Below are 16,576 nucleotides of genomic sequence, written 5' to 3'. Positions count from 1 at the left end.
TGCCCCCTTCGAGTGGCGGGATTCTTTTCCTTTTTAGGCCTCAGCATGCATGGCTCTTCTTAGGGAGCTTTCCGTGACCACGCTCCTGCCACAGTCTTGCCACTCTCTAGGCCTAATGCACCCTTTCGTGGCATTTGTCACCAACATGAGTCTACACTTGCTGGTTTAGTAGATTTTTTAAAACTTTGTGCTGAACTGTAAACTCCTAGAGGGCAAGGGCTCGTCTGTTTTATTCACCATTTTTTCCACAATGCCCAGTCAACCGACTTGTTGGAAAATGACGTTTCCTGGATCTCATGTCTGACGCAGCAAGGTGATGGGAGAGAGTCAGGCATCCTGCAAACTTGGGCAGGCCCTCCAGGCTGAATTCACCTCCGGGGAAAGCAAGGGCAGGGGAACAAGTATCCCCAGAGCTTATCAGAGGAGGTAACCATGGTCACTGTTTCTGCCAGCAGGAAACGTCCCTGCTGGCATGAAGTTACATGTCAAAAGCCGTGAGTTACATGTCAGCAAAATGAAGAAGGAAGTTAGAATTTATTATTTTCTTTCTTTCTTTCTTTTTTGAGACAGTCTCACTCTGTCAACCAGACTGGAATGCAGTGGTGCAGTCTTGGCTCACTGTAACCTCTGCCACCTGGGTTCAAGAGATTCTTCTTCCTCAGCCTCCCGAGTAGCTGGGACTACAGGCGCTCGCCACCACGCCTGGCTATTTATTTATTTGTTTATTTATTTTTAGTAGAGACGGGGTTTCACCATGTTAGCCAGGATGGTCTCGATATCCTGACCTCGTGATCCACCCACTTACAGGCATGAGCCACGCACCCTGCCTATTTTCTAATGTCAGAATTACATGTTGAGACAGAGAGCCATTCAGTGAGCAGTCTCGGTGTGGAAGGAAGCCAAACTGTGCCGTATTTCAAGGTGGACCCCATGTGGGCTCCCTCGTCCTACTTTTTGGAGCCTTTAATAGCGTCATTGTCATTAAATAAAAGCCTGTTTGGAGGAAAATAAGCATTCCAAGTTTTCAAAAGTAGTTAAGATTTGCCCAAGACCATACAAGTGAGTGAGGTTGCCTCTTTTATCGTACTTGACATTGTATTTGACATAAAATATTTGATGTTTGCCATCACACTTGACCCTCACTACAATCACCACGTGCATGTGAAGTGTGACGGCCCTGGTAGCAGTTGAGATGTTCCCATTTTGCACATTGCTGCCGCTTTAGCTCTAACCAGTGAAGGTCTAGTAGACAAGAGTTATAGGGACTGACTCCAGCAAGGGTGGTAAGAGCCTCGGATGCTTCATTTGTCCTCTTAACCCTATGCCTAAGAATTTATTAACCTGGCTTTGCAGCAGCAAATAAAGTAACTTTTAATTTCCTTTGGTTTAAAAAATAACATTGAGATTGCAGCCTTTCAGAAATGAGGAGAAAAGGTGAGAGAGGAAAGAAGTGATAGAATGAAAACACAAATGTTGAGAGCCCTGATGTGATCCCCACACAGTGAAAAGTTCTTTTCCTCTTTTCATGAGACTGAACAGGTCGATGGCCTCCACCGTTTCAGAAGCCCCCAGGGGCAGTTACCCACTGGAATGCCGTCTGCCCTGTGGCTGCTCTGCAGAGGCTCCCCTTACCAGCTGTCAGCCCACTGTAAAGCCAAGTTAAATCTAATTTAAGGACACAAATTGACAAAGCAGGTTTGTTTATTGAAGGGTAGACTTATTAGAAAAGCCATGAGCCCTGGTCTTTCTGTTTACAGAAATAAAATGGAACTCTAAATGAGGTTTAATGGGCTTCCCGGATCATGTTCCCTGGACAGATTTTTTTTTTCTTCTTCAACAATAAATTTGAAAATCAAAAGGACTGAAAAGAAAGGGGTGTGCTTCCTGTTATAAATAGGACTGGTGGCATTCTTCAGAGCATTTTATAGCCTCTAACTGAGCATTATAATTTGAGTAGCTGAAAAGCATTCCAAGTTTTCAAAAGTGGTACATTCACTCAGAAGCATCTATCAAATACTATGTGCTAGGCATCGTGACAGGCCTGAAGATGGCCCAGAGGCCCATGCTCTCCCCAGACTTGCATGATACTATAAATAAATACATCAGACCAGCATAGAAGGACACAGCAGTGCAGAGAGCCATTGGGAGCTGGAAAGGCTGCAAAGCCCAACTCTGAGAGTGGCCCATGGCGGGGGGGCACATTGGGAGTTGACCTCTGGGATGCCAAGGTGAGCCAGGGGATGTGGACGTGTCAGATCACTCAGGTGAACACGGGTCTGCTGGATGAGCTGTGGCCACAGCAATGCCATCTAGTGTCACAGCAGTTTCCCTGGTCCCCTTTTTCTGCTGGCCTCAGCACAGCTTTCTTGTTAAAAGGCTAAAGAAGTCATCAGGAGACTGAAAGACGGTGGAGGTGTAGTACGTCGACCGAAGGGCCCTGTGCTAGTAAGTGCAACAGTGGCAAGTAGGAAAACCCCGAATCATACATAGGTGGAGTCTCCCTTATCTAAGATGCTTGAGACCAGAAATGTTTCAGATTTCAGATTTTTTTTTCCAGTTATTAGGATATTTGAATTATACATGACTGGTTGCTTCCCAAATCTGAAAATCTGTAACTCTGAAATGCTTCAAAATCCCCAACTTTTTGAGTGCTGACATGACCCCTCCTCACCCCCCACCCCCAGAAAAAAATAAAACTCACTGGAGCATTTCAGATTTTGGATTTTCGAGTTTGGGATACTGAACATGTATCTGGATTGATTGCTGCTATTGGAAAGACCAAAAGTGAATTTGACATGAATTGCTAGAATTTCACGTATATTGGGTTCCGTATTTGTATATAGTCATCTTCTTATAATTTTTAAATGTTTAAAAATAAAATAACGAAAGCAGCTACCGAAAGGAGCCATCACACTTTTCTAAGCATGTTGACGAGCGTGCACCAGACTGAACCCTGGCTCCAGGATTGCTGTGGAAGAGGCGGTGAGGTCATTCCTGTCTTTGGTCTTGATGGTCTTTGATGGTGGCACCGCACCTCTTGGAACCAGGTTGGGTGTACTGGCTGAGTTCTTAGAGCATCTGCTTTGTCCCGTGCCTGTAGCCATAGCCATGTCTGCTCAGGCCCTCGTGGATGATGCTTATTTTTCAGGCACAGTAATTCTTCTATAAGACACCGGTTTCCAGACTGTATCTGCAGTATTGGGGTACTCTTAAAGATGCAGTACCCCTTTTTAATGAGTCTGATTCAGGATGAGTGCCTGAGCATGTTTCCTTGTACGGAGGAATTTGACCTGCAGAGGGAGGAAGAAGGCCCAGGGTGTCAGGACCAGCCTAAAGGAGCATCCCACGTTTTCTCACGGGTCAGTGCTAAAGCTGGCCCAGATCTCCTCACAGGGCCGTTGCTCACGTTTCGCCCCATCTCAGTGTTCAGTGACATCATATTGGTGGATGCTTGGGGGCAAACACTGCACACCACTGTGTATACTGTGCGCTGGGAGCCACACCTTGGGCCCCCGTTCTAGAGCCAGGATCCTCTGCTCTCTAGCCACGAGCCTCAGACGCGGCCCAGGCTCTTCCTTAGCCTTGTGGTTCCTACATCCTACCTCGAGCCGACCCTAGCCTGAGCCTGTTCAGTTCACTGCCTATTTTTGTAAATAACATTTTATCCAAAGATAGCCATGCTATGCCCATGTATTTACATGTTGTCTAAGGCTGCTTTGACCAAAAAGCCAAAAATGCTCAACATCTGGCTCTTAAAAGAAAAAGTTGCCAGCCTTTCTTGTAGAGTTTGCTAGGAATCTGGTTCTGGACACATTAAGGTATCTTGGGTTAAAAAGAGATTAGGGGCCAGGTGCGGTGGCTCACGCCTGTAATCCCAACACTTTGGGAGGCTGATGTGGGAGGATCACTTGAGCCCAGGCTTGGAAGCTGCAGTGCACTATGATCACACCACTGCACTCCAGCCTGGGCGACAGAGTAAGACCCTGTCTCAATAAATAAATAAATAAATAAATAAATAAATAAATAAATAAATTAAAAAGATTAGAATGGTTCAAGTTGTGAGGAAGCTTCAGCAAGTTTTCTGTTTCTAGGATAAAAGAAATCAAGTAAAGGGGAGCCTTCTTCACCATATCCTAGTTAAAATAACGGTTATATCCTTAGAATGCTCATTGTTACGGGACCTGTGTTCCAAATCCGAGATGTGGTTTATAAATGGCCTTCCTAGGCATAAGCCATTTTTGTAGCATTGCAAGAGGTCAGAAGAGCAGGCTTCCCTCTGCCCTGTGTTCCTTACATAGCTCCGTGGAACCTGTCGGGTAGTGTGTGACATGTCTCCTGCAAAGGCAGAAGTGGAGTCTGGCTGAGGCTGGGGTAAGGCTAATGTGTGTCCTTCCCAGGAGACGGCATGAAAAGTCCCAGCTCTCCACAGGCCCCAATTCCTCCCACGGCTCCCTGCTCCCTCTGCTCTCTTGCCGCAAGCCTCAGACTCGGCCCAGGCTCTTCCTTAGCCTTGTGGTTCCTACGTCCTGCCCCGTGCCAGCGCAGCCTCTGTTCATGGCCCTCCGACATGTTGATGCTCTTCTCACCAACTTCCTGGGAAGCTGGAGCTGGAGCTGGAGCGGGGCATAGTTAGAGCAGCTTGCCTGAACCGACAAGGGTCCAGCCTGGAGCATTGGGCTCTGGAAGCCAAGCTCGTATGTAGGTTTTCACGCTGTGGGGGAGTCGTGTAATCAATCTAGTGGGTCACCAGCCAACATTTTAAAAAAGAAGAGGCCAGGCGCAGTAGCTCATGTCTGTAATCCCAGCACTTTGGGAGCCCGAGGTGGGTGGATCGTTTGGGTCAGGAGTTCGAGACTAGCCTGGCCAACACGGTGAAACCCTGTCTCTACTAAAAATAAGCTGGGCGAGTGGTGGCGTGCTCCTGTAATCCCAGCTACTCAGGAGGCTGAGGCAGGAAATCACTTGAACCTGGGAGGTGGATGCTGCAGAGAGCTGAGATCGTGCCACCGCACTCTGGCCTGGGTGACCGAGTGAGATTCGGTCTCAAAAAAAATAAAAGAAAAAAAATAATCAAACTGTATTGCACGTAGTGAGGGAAAGCATTGGAAAATAGCACTTTGGTTTCAGTGTGTATATGTTCTACATGTACACATTTGGGGACATGTATGCACACATAAATATGCATCCGTGTTTGTACTGACCACCACCCTGCCCCACACCATTTCCCAATGCCTGCCTGTCGTGCAGTTGGCTGCCATGAATGTGCTTGGGAATCAGTGAGCCCCTATCCTCATAGCCTGCACTTGTGTGTGCTTCCCGCCATGTGCCTTTTGGATACCCACACTGCATGTCCGCTCAGGTCTCCCAGATGACTCAGGCCTGTACTGCGGACAAACCCCGTCCCTTCTGTGGCAGTCTCTCAGTGAGGTCCTCCATCCTGAAACCATTATTTAGGTTCCTTGAGGATTTTAATTCTCTACCATCACACATGGGCCTGATGCAAATTGGCTTCCACATGCCTGCCCTTCATTCTTCCCACCCCAGATTCCAAGACCCTCCCACCTACACCCAACCTTAAAGAACCAGTCATGTGGAGCACTCCTAGGAGAACGTGGAAATCTGCTGTCATTACCCTGTGTTTATGAAGGCTTTGGATACTGGAAAATGCTGGAATCTCTTTCCAACAGTATAAATAGCACCTCTGTGTTAAAACCCCACCTGGACACCAAGTGAGGGCAGCATTCTCATTATTTTTTTCTGTTTAGTGTCCCATAAGCAGAAAACTTTGAAAAGCAGATTTTCAAGGTAATTTTATTGGACCAAAGTATTCAAGGGTGCACACCTGTGTGTTGTGCAAGGGTCAGTTTCACTGTGATGACGTGGAAAGGATCCAGAGACCCAGACACCCCTTCTTCTTGCAAGAGCTGTGCCACTTCATTCCATGTGGGAGCTCTCGCCTGCTTCCGGTGGGTCCGGAGGCCAGCCTGGCCCGGGCCGCGTCTGCTCTTCCCTCCCAGGCCACCTGCTTGTCTGCCACCCAGAGTCAGCACCAGCAGTTTCAGAGGGAAGAGATGAGCACCTCCTTGGTAGGGACAGCGTCAAGTGCTTGAGAGGCTGGCATGAGGCGGCTGGCACCAGGGCAGAGGTGCAGATGCTTCAGGTATCCAGGACGCTGTGTTCACTGCTGTGGGCAGCTCTGGTCTCACTTCTCAGTGTCTTGTTCTTTCTCTGCTTGCCCACCCTCTTTCCCTCCCACACCTACTTGATCATTTTTCTTCCTTGCCCCTTGATCAGGGTCTGGGGTCTGGGTCTGTTTAGGTCTGAAATAGATGCTGACTCTAGGCTCTCAGGTGATTCCTGGCATGCATTTGGGGTGACTTGATGAATTTTCATCATAGTTTTAAAGATGACTGTCAACTATATTGACAACTGAATACAATAAAATGTGACTATTCAAAGTCTACCATTTGATTACTTTTGGCATATGTAGCCATGAAACATTAAACATAAATGAAGAGAACTGAGAAGCTGTAGGGAGAAATCTCTTTCTGCGCTAATGGGAATCATGAGTCAAGATGCTCTATTAAATATCCATGTAATTGTATTAAGTAAATACATATTTTTATCGGGGTACAGATGAATGCCATCCATGACGTTATCTTTGTTAGGAAGAAAAGGAAAAATACATTGTGTGTGAAACACACTGGCACAGTGGGCACAGGGATGAGAGGAAGGCCTTACAGTATTTTGTATATTAATCTAGAAAAAATTCTGAAAAGCTAAGAACTAGAAATGGACTTCTTTTGGGTATGATTCATTTGCTGATCAGTCTCCATTTGTTTGGGTCTAAAATGAAATAGTTACATTTTTCTCCCATCCCTATCCCAGCTGGGCTTTGTCCAGTTTCCCAGGGAGCTAAGCCCTTATCATCATTTCAGGTTTAAACTTCAGATCTCCTGCCCCAGGTGTAGGCTTGTGGGGGTAGCCTGTGGCTGGGGGAGGATCTGACCTGGTTCTTCTCCTGCATTCTTCCAGGCTTGGGGAGGAGACACTGTCTCTTAGTAGGTCCCTCTGAGTGTCGCAGCTGCTCCCCTTCGTACAGCCCTTCATGTCCTTTCTGGCAAGCAGCCACAGCCGGTTCTCCCCAGGAGCCTGGGTCATGTGTTCCTCCAGCCCAGGGAAATAGGGAGGGCCTGACAACACCGGCTTTCCTAGGCCCGGGACAGCACAGAGCTGTGGCTCTGGGGGAACGTCATTGGCTTTCCTAGGCGCGGGACAGCACGGGGCTGTGGCTCTGGGGGAGCCTGGGCCAGCCTCTAGCACTCCCCTGGCTCCCAAGCAGGGCAGGAACAGAGAGGCAGCCAGGGAGTGTGGCTTTCACCTCTGAAAAGCAAACTCCTACCTAACTGTACAGAGGACAACTGCCCGGGTCCACAGGGAGGCTGATCTCCTCACCAGGTGCTGTGGGGAGGCTGGGGACCAGAAGAGATGGTGAGGAGTGCCTGCTGGTGCCAGGCACTGTCCTGGGGCATGTGGTGTCCCTGTTTAATTTTATTCTAAGTTACAAAAAGACACGTCGACCACTCTCGTTAATGAAGAAGTAAGAGCAGACCTCTAGACTGGACGTGCTGTGGAACTCTCTCTCTCTCTCCGTGGCCCCAGCTCCCTGGCCCATAGGGCTTTCATGCTTATCAGCTGCAGAGGAAGTTGATGGAGGAGAGCAGAGCATCTTTCACGACCATGAAGCCCCTCGGTGGTCTGGAGACGGATATTCTATCAGGGGTCCTTCAGAAATGCTGCTGGGTTTCAGTGAGACTGAAGCCATGCCCACTCCTGTGGTGTGAATTGTGGGTCCTTGAGAGTTTGGGGGATAAAAATAAGGATTTTCTTTGTTTCTTAAAGGAAAGAAGAGAAGTGAAGACTGCGGCGTGCAGGACTGTCCCGCAACATTTCTGCGACGTCTTCTCAGCATCCTGTCGCCGAAATATTGACATACGCTTAGCTCTCTATAATGAAAAGACTTGTTGTTTTTATCTTCTCTTTGTGGGGTGGGAAAGGGAGTGGGGGTGGGAGATTAGGCTCGGTTTGTCCTTCCTGGATGCCATGTTAGCCTCCAGGGGTCAGAAGCCTGGGTCTTTTACTAATCTTGACAATGAACTATTTCTAACCGTAGAGAAGTGGAAATACTGACTTCAGATTTGCAGTGAAAGAGCCTCTTTCACGCGCCATCTCCTGGACCTGTACCAGCTATGGGCTGCTGCTGCCTCCTGCCCCCCTGAGGGCCTTGTTCTACCGGGAAATAAACCCCAGTTTACGCTTTGTTGTTTCTGTGTGTGTGGATAAGATGAAGGGAAAGCACAGGCAGGAAAGGAGAGGCAAAACCCTCCATTCTGAAATCTGACTTACGTAATGTCCTCCAAGTTTTAGAGTGACAGCAGTCATTGCCAGAAGTGTGGTATGGTGAGATGAGAGAGGCGCTGGTTGATAGAACACTGAAAGAAACAGACACACACATCTCACTACAGGGCCCCCTACAAACGGGTACAAGTAAGGTTTCTCTTGTGCAGTTAAGAAAGAGGCTCTTTCCCTAAGTCCCAGAGCAGTGGCAGAGCAGCAGGTCCCCAGCCCCAGCTGTCCCTCCCATCGTATGTGGGCCCGCCCGCCAGGCCACAGCCAGCTCGCCCGGCCCTTCCGCCTCACGAGGCTGGCGCCCATCTTCACAAAGCTCACAGCATAAGACACCCCTGCTGGTGTGTGGACCTGGCTAATGGCACATTTAGGTGGCTGTGAGTTGGGAGAGAGAGGAGGGATGGAGGCATCCAAGGGGTGGTTTGCGTTTCCCACAGCTGGGTGCACAGTTTCTTCCAGCGGCTTCCTCTGGCATGTGGTGGTGAGCGGGCCTCTTTGAGCCGGTCACTTGTTCTCTCTGTTGGGGAGGTGTGTAGCGCTGCTCTTCCTTGTGTGATCAGTTTCAGTTGTTCATTTCCCTTGGCTCTACAGGAAAGCACATTTTGTTGAAGGTGGAAAGATTCTGCAGCCGCAGCCTTCTTCCCTTTTGTTCTGAGCGGAGAGGCCCTTCCCCAGAGGCATGCCGCTTCAGGACTTCAAAGGGCCTGGCTGCCTGGGAGCCCAGGGCCGCCCAGCAGTATTTTGAGTTAACACCACTCTCAGAGGGCCCTGTGGCCCGGGGGAAGGATTCGTTCCAAAAGATGTGTTGCTCTCGGTCCTCTCAACTGTTTGCGTGTAAACCTATTTAGAGTAGATTAAAGGAGAGATCAGCTAGGTCAGTGGAAAACGACGTCATTTACAGGGGCCCTAGCCAAAACGTTGACGTTACTTACATTTTATTTTGCTGCAAATATATTACTATAGAGTATGTCCCTCTTTCACAGTAAATAGAAACAAGGCGAGACAGAAGGAGGCCCTTCTAAAATGCACATAATCGCGTCCGCGTATGGCTGATGTTGATGCAGTCGTGGAGTACAGAGTGGTCGGCTGCTTCGTGTAACTGGGGTGCTTTGGTGCAGCAGGAAAAGGCAGGGGCCTGGGTTCTGAGAAACAAATGGTAGGTGAATCTTCCTGTAGAGAGCGTGTCTGCAGCGCCAAGAGTGCCGCCTGCTCTGGGGTGCAGGGAATGCCTGGAGCAGGCGCCTCTAGGCCTTGGTGTCCAGAGGGCAGGTTAGGGCTGGCCTCAGACTCTTCCACTGTGTCTGGAGATTCGAAGGGGGCGTTCCTCCAAATTGCTGCCAGTAAGCCTTTAATAAAATGTATCTTTTAAAAGAATGGCATTCACCGTTAGCTTGTCTGTTTTCAATACATTGTACAAAACTATGCACATGTGGATACGCACTAGGAACTGCCCTCTTCAGGGGTGTCCTGGGCTCACTCCTTCCCCAGACTCTCAGAAGGGGTGCTCTGCCTCTTCCAGGGAATTAGAGAAGTGTCTCCGCCTCTTACTGTGTTTATTGTTACAAATCAGCAGCACTGAGCCAAATCTACTGCCGCAGGAACTTAAGGAGTGGTGGTTTGAAAGGGAAGGAGCACCCGCAGCCTGGTCTGGATGTGCGTTGAATTTCCTAGTTATGCTTTGCATTTAGTATCTATCATCTTGCAAAATCGTGTATAAAACAGTAAAACACCCATCTGAACACCTACTTTTCCCTCTAAAGTTGACTGACAGCCCTAATTAGGACTGTGGTTTGTTTCTTTAAAAAATAAACTGGCCAGGCACAGTGGCTCACACCTGTAATCCCAGCACTTTGGGAGGCCAAGACGGGCAGATCATGAGGTCAGGAGTTCAAGACCAGCCTGGCCAACATGGTGAAGCCTCATCTCTACAAAAATGCAAAAATTAGCTGGGCTTGATGGCAGGCACCTGTAATCCCAGCTACTCAGGAGGCTGAGACAGGAGAATCACTTGAACCTGGGAGGCAGAGGTTGCAGTAAGGCAACATTGTGCCATTGCACTCTAGCCTGGTTGACTAGAGTGAGACTCTGCCTCAAAAAATAAATAATAAACTAAAAGAAAATGTAAAACTAATCATGTCAACAGTGCCAATCCACTTGAGAGCACAGCTTTCTGGAATACAGAGGCTGCCTGTCACTGGGCCTGGTGGGCCGTGAGGTCTGTCCGCTTGTTGCTCACAGGCTCTCTCCTGTTCCTCCAGGTTCGTCATCGGTGGTGTGAACTCATTGTTAAGCACAAGTTCACGAAAGCCTACAACAGCGTGCAGAGCTTCCTTCGGGAGGATCAGGTAGGTGTCAGCGAATGGGGATTCCGTAAAGGCTGTCCCCTGCACTTCACACAGGAACCCATGTTCTCAGTATCTTTCATAACGGATAATTAATCTGTTCCAAAGATTCTTAAGGACTGGTAGGATCTTACCTAACTCTGGTACTTCTGAGCTGCTTTTTTCCTCTCTCAGCGTCTTTGAAGGATTGAGTTGGGGACCTTCAGTGCTGCCTTGTGGCCCACACGTCATCCGATGATGCGTGCTCACACTTCGTGGTGTCTCCAACACCTGCCAGGCCACGCTTGTGCCTTGGTGATGCCGTGGGGTAGATCCTGATTTCAGTGGCCCTCATTTAAAGTACATGTGCAAGTTAGACTGGAAAAGCCCCAACAGGACAGTCTCGGTCTGGGCCCGCACCTGCGGTGTTGTGCTAGGCGGGGTTCCTTCCAGGGACAGCAGTCGCCTTCCTAGGCGTCCACAGGCAGTGTGCCTGCAGGCGCGGTCTGAGGGGACCTTCGTCGGCCGCCTCCGATGTCCACAGCATGTGTCAGGGTCGCCAGTCAGGTGTCCTGTGACAGGTCGTGGCCTCCCACACCCACCCCCACCCCCGCGGCCCTGAACACGCGGCCTGCCAAGCACTGTGGGTGACAGCATGGAGCTGTGTTCCCGCTGGGGTGGACGTGGGAGTGAGGCAGACAAAGGGACTTCTGACAGGGTCTCTGTGTGGGGGACCGCCAGCCAGTGAGGCCTGAGGCCTTGTTACTCCCACAAAGCAAAGTACATGCCTTCGCACCAGAAGAAATGTCACATTTGCACAGCAGAGCAAGAGGCGTCTGGAAAAACGTACAGGAGTATGAGGAGGGCAGAATTGAGGAGCAACTCTCAGGTCTATTGTGAAGACCAGAATTCACTGCAGACGTTCAGAATCATGATCTTTGTCAAATAAGGATCGCCGTGTCTGGGCTTTTTTGGGAAAGCACTCTTGAACCCTTAACTATGCAGTTGTGCTCTTGTGCTGTCTTTGAGACCCTTCTTTTCGTTTGCTCCCGCAAAATGTAACTCACGGCGTTAACTCAGCCTGGTACAAGACAGCAGGCAGATCCAGAGGGGCCCTTGGATCTCCCGGAACATCCTTGGCTGTTTTAAAAATATAGGAAAAGTGCAGATGTGAGTCTTTGTGGCATTGTTCCCAAGCAGCAGAGCTGGTGTGGACTGTCGTGCAGGGCTGTGGAGGAAAGCACAGGCGGGGTGGGCGGCTCTGCGGGTGTCGTGATGCGCCCTCGCCGCGGCTGCTGCGTGCCGTGCCCTTCATTTCCCTGGCAGGGAGTGGCCGGGTGAGCTCAGACCAGCGACTTCTAGGGACTTACTTTTTTGGGCAGGAGCCCTGCACCTCTGCAGTGCCACATAGGCCTTCTGCGTGGTCATTCTGGGAACCGTCTTTGTCTGTTCAGAGCATTCCTGACACGCCCAGCACGGTGGGAATGCTCACTCATCGTTCTGTCACCAGTGAAATCATCAGAATCTGTGGAGAGAACTGGGAGCTGAGGATTCCTTGGGGTTTGAGAACAAGGCGGAGATGGGGATTGCAGACTGCAGCTTCCAGAAGCACAGTCACCCCATGGCCTCTGTTTTCACTGGGGTCTTTGCAGTTTCCAGACAAGCATGTGTGTGTGGAGCTCACGTGTGTGTGGGTGCCCGCGCCTTAGCCTGATGCCCTCTGGCCTCTGTGCCCTGCAGGCCATGGGCGTGTACCTCTACGGGGAGCTGATGGTGAGCGAGGACGCCAGACAGCAGCAGCTCGCCCGCAGGTGCTTCGAGCGGACCAAGGAACACATGGATAGGTCCTCAGCCCAAGTGGTGGCCGAAATGTTATTTTAACGAGGTGACTCTCTCCCTTTCCTTTCTGTCATTTAGTTCTAACCAGATACTCCTCTTAGGAGCCAACTAAATAAGCCGAATAGTGAGCCAAGACCACCTGCAGCATCAGTAGTCGGCTCCCTGGCCGGGGGCCTGGAGAGTAGGCCGAGTGGGTGCTGGACTGGTATGGGGGCCCCAGGTCCCTGGAGCACCTCGCCTGGGTGGGGCAGTCACCAGGAAGCAGAGGCTGTCCGCCGAAGGCACGGCGGCACTCCTGGAGACTGTTTTGGCCACTGCAGGTTTTATAATCTGTAGGAAAAAACATTGTGGGGGAACATCGTGAGTAGGTTTGGAGGTGAGTGGGAAGCCTGGCAGCAGCGCCGGCCCAGTCCTCAAGGTCGCGGCTGACACGGGCGTTTCAGTGGCCGTGTGACTCCAGAGCCTAGCTTGGGCAGGCAGTTGTTTTCTTCCAGCCATGTGTGAACCGGAGGTTCCGTGGGCTGTCCGGCTCTCCAGGCGCACCCGGCACACACAGGTAGCACGCACGCTGCACGCGGCACGCGTACCACACTCCATGACTCCGTGTCTTGAGGGCAGGTCCTACTTTTTGCTTTGTTGTGTTGGAGCAGAATTTCTCCCCTGGTTTATGTTGGAGTGAGTCCTAGATTATTTAAATCACTTCCTCTGTTAATTGTGCCTGGAATTAACCTGTTAGATTTTACTTCGTAGCAGTTAATTGCTTAATGTGGGTTTCCGTAACCTAGCAGTCGTACATCTAGTTGTGTTAGGACAACTGTGGGATCATTTTTTTTTTTCTCTAACAATCATCATTTGTTTTCTCCATTTTACTTCAATGTTTTATGTAATATAATAGGGGATGTCTAATTTTGCATCTTTTCAAAAAAATACCAGATCTCAAGCATTTTTCATGTTATAGCTGTAATTGAATTTTTCATGGATATTGAGTATCTGGTGTTGATACTCTTCACTCATTTTTGGACATTGAGTTTGCGTCTAATGTTTTATGCTTATGAAAACTATTTCTGTGTAATATGTTTAAGTAGCTTATTTCTATGAAAGAACTTAATGAAATAAAAAGTTTTTTCTAAGCATGATCATATTATTCCAGAAGAGTCAGGAACCATGTGTGCCAGGAAAGAGAAACGTGGGTGGGGAGGGGGGCGAAGTACTCCTGGATGTCTCCAGGCGAATCGGCTGCTGCAGACGTGACCCAGCTCCCCCCGAGAAGGGCCGGCGGTGCAGACTGCACCCTCACCTCACTGCCAGCCTCACGTAGTAATGAGTGAACCGTGTTTCTCCTGAGTTTTGTTGTTGCTTTGGAGTTCGTGTTAAAGTGTGTGAACTACAAGGCCAGCTAGTCCGTTGATCAGTCCTTTTGTTCCAGGTTTTCCAGCAGCACCACAGGGAACACCCCTCACCACTCTTGATGGGGAATTTTTGTCCAGACAAAGGAGTCATCTTGATCACAAGTCTCCACCGTCCACACTCCCAGACATCTTCATTCCTGTCCCCACCCCTCCAGATGATTCCAGGGGTCACAAGCACCCCCCCTCGCCCGGTCCCCATGAGGAACAGTGGCCAGGACTTCTCTCAGGACCCTTCCAGCAGGGGGACCTTCACAGCCTGAGAGTCCCCAAAGGCTTCCCAGGGCAGCTAGAATCCGTGCCTGGTGAGAAGGGATCTTGTCCCCAAGGGTTAGAGGCAGTGAACTTAGCGAGGACAGCTGCTGTTAGCAATTCTGTCACTGCATTTTTCATCAGCGCCAAAGCTGCTCTTGCATTTTTATGGTCGTCTCTTGTGTCCCTTTGATTCAAAAAAATGATACCTCTAGGTTGCCAACTAAATGAAGAACAGAAACTCCGCCCGTTTGCTAGTGTAGCAGCATGAAGGCGGCAGCGTCGCCGGCGTCCCTCCGCGGAAGCCCGGTGCGTGCAGACGGGGCACGGGGCACGGCGCTGCTCTCGGGTGCTCTGGCTGCTTGGGTTCCTGGCATGCTGATTTGTGACTTAAGATTAAAATCACATTGCCAGGGATTACCACGCAGCCACGACCTTGGCTGCTCCTCCAGAAACCATAGTCGCGCGCCGCAGTTTGGAGAACAGGTGCGTCCTGTAGCTCTTTGGAAGCAAAAGAAGCCACCAGCTGAGGAAGATGCTCACCGGCCCTTTATTTATGCCCAGCGATGACCTCTCTGACAAGGTGCAGAGCTTAGCTGATTGGTGAACAGTGATTGGTTTCCGCTTTGTTCACAGTGGCTAAGTTCTGCACCTGAAGAGAAGGTGAGATGGGGACAGTTAAGTTGGAGCCGCTGGGGCGGAGGCCGTTGCTGCCGGGCTGGCCGCTGCTGCACAGTCAGCTCGGGTGCAGAGCACGGTCCTGGAGGACGAGAGATCACTTGGCCCCTGGATGCACTTGTCTCCTGCCGGGAATGCAAGCCGTGTACCGAGTCCTTAAGTTTTTTGTCCACAGAAACACACGTCCACTAATCAGACCTCTGTCTGAAAGGTCAAATGTATTTAAAGTTGCAAAAATTATTCTTACAAAAAACTAAAACCAAATGCATCACATAAGTCAAGTGAAACCGTGTGGTGGCTCATGGCGTGTGAGCGGGGTAGGGCGGGGCTTTCGGAGGAGCTCCTGATGTCGTTCCGGGCGCGGTGAACTCTCTCTTGTATTGCAGTCCAGGCCTCCGCGTCTCCTGCGCCAGCGAACAGTGCCCACGGAGCTCCCAGCTGAGGCGCTGCTTCTCCGGGCTGTCGATTGGACCCGCCCTCCGGTGCCTACTGAGCTGATATCAGTTCTCATTTTACACACTGGCTCAGTTCAGCAGGAACAGGAGTCGAGCCCTTGAGCAAAAAGCCTTCGTGTCTGTAAGTGCCCGAGGCTCAGGAGAGCTGGGGCTCCCACTCGTGGCAGACAGGCCTGCGTCTGCCCCTGCCCAGCGGCACCTCGGTGCCCTCATCTGTATGTGCTCCTGTGGTGTGGGGGTTTGTAGACTCGGAAAACCCTATGGCTTGAAGGCGGGACACAGGGCCAGCGCAGGGGTTGGCGGGCCACGTTTGCCCCCAGGGGTGAGGGAGGCAGGGCCCAGCTCCGCCACAGCGAGCTGAGACTTTCCGAGAGCAGTTAGAGTGGATGCAGGTCGGAACTGGGAACTCCTCCTAGCAGCCATCACGTACGTAAAGGCTCAGGAGAGCCTGCTGGTGTCACGGCCACGTGTGAGAAGGCCAGTGTCACACAGGGCTGTGAGATGGGCCTGGGTCTCCTCCTTGTCTTGTGATGAAAGTCTTCTCTTGAAAGTGGAGAGCAGAGGCACACAGAGAATTCCTCCCGGTGACTGGGTAATAAATGTTATTGCTGTTTCCTTTTCAGGAAAGATCACAGCGAGATTCTTTCATTCATCTCCTCCTAGCCTGGGGGACCAGGCTTGCACTGACCCTCGACATCAAAGGAGGGATTATGTGGCTGCGAAAGCCATCAGCCCGAAGCACTGTTCACATCTCGGTGCTTCCCTTTCCCAGAGGCTGGTCCTAGCCGGGCACATACAAAAGGCAGATTCTCATAAACACAGCCTCCCGCCCTGGACCTGGAGTGGAGCTGCTCTGGGATTTTGAGTTCTTCTGCACAGATGATGAAAGGTACCTGAGAGACAGTGGAACCTGCTGAACTTTTACATCAGTCTGCTCAGCACATGGGCGGACGTGGACATTTCTATAATTTCAGAGTCGCACAGCTCCTCTGTACTGAGACCAGTGGGCGCCATTTGATGTAAAACTATGGGATGAGAATCTAAGATACATTATTAATAAATGTAATGGTTTTCTTTGTATTTGTGTTTGCTTCTGAATTTTATGCTGCTTAAAAATAACAAGAAAAAGGTATTCTCCACATTCTGGTGTTCCTTCCCTACCTCACTCGTTTCTCTGTCATTTTCAAGGTAGTACTCTCTTAGAAGCCTGAAAGCA

At 50.2% G+C, this 16,576-nt stretch overlaps 1 protein-coding gene across 27 annotated transcripts in view; it reads left to right on the top strand.

Annotated features, from left to right (window-relative positions):
* Positions 1-16,440, top strand: part of AOPEP (aminopeptidase O (putative)) — a 375,128-nt gene extending 358,688 nt beyond the window's left edge. For 15 of the 27 annotated variants that reach the window (XM_039474659.2, XM_039474655.2, XM_074395605.1 and 12 more), the window contains 2 exons: positions 10,668-10,754; positions 15,984-16,440. In XM_039474659.2, coding sequence (XP_039330593.1) covers positions 10,668-10,754; positions 15,984-16,145 — 249 coding nt within the window. In that variant the 3' untranslated portion in view covers positions 16,146-16,440. Of the gene's footprint in view, positions 1-10,667; positions 10,755-12,470; positions 15,944-15,983 lie in introns of those variants that run through there. The other 12 variants (XM_074395623.1, XM_074395619.1, XM_074395618.1 and 9 more) reach the window with 7 other exon arrangements.
* Positions 16,441-16,576: the final 136 nt, after the last annotated feature.

The sequence above is a fragment of the Saimiri boliviensis genome, chromosome 2, assembly GCF_048565385.1.
Source record: "Saimiri boliviensis isolate mSaiBol1 chromosome 2, mSaiBol1.pri, whole genome shotgun sequence".
Classification (NCBI taxonomy): domain Eukaryota; kingdom Metazoa; phylum Chordata; class Mammalia; order Primates; family Cebidae; genus Saimiri; species Saimiri boliviensis.
This window is presented reverse-complemented; position numbering and strand designations above follow the sequence as displayed.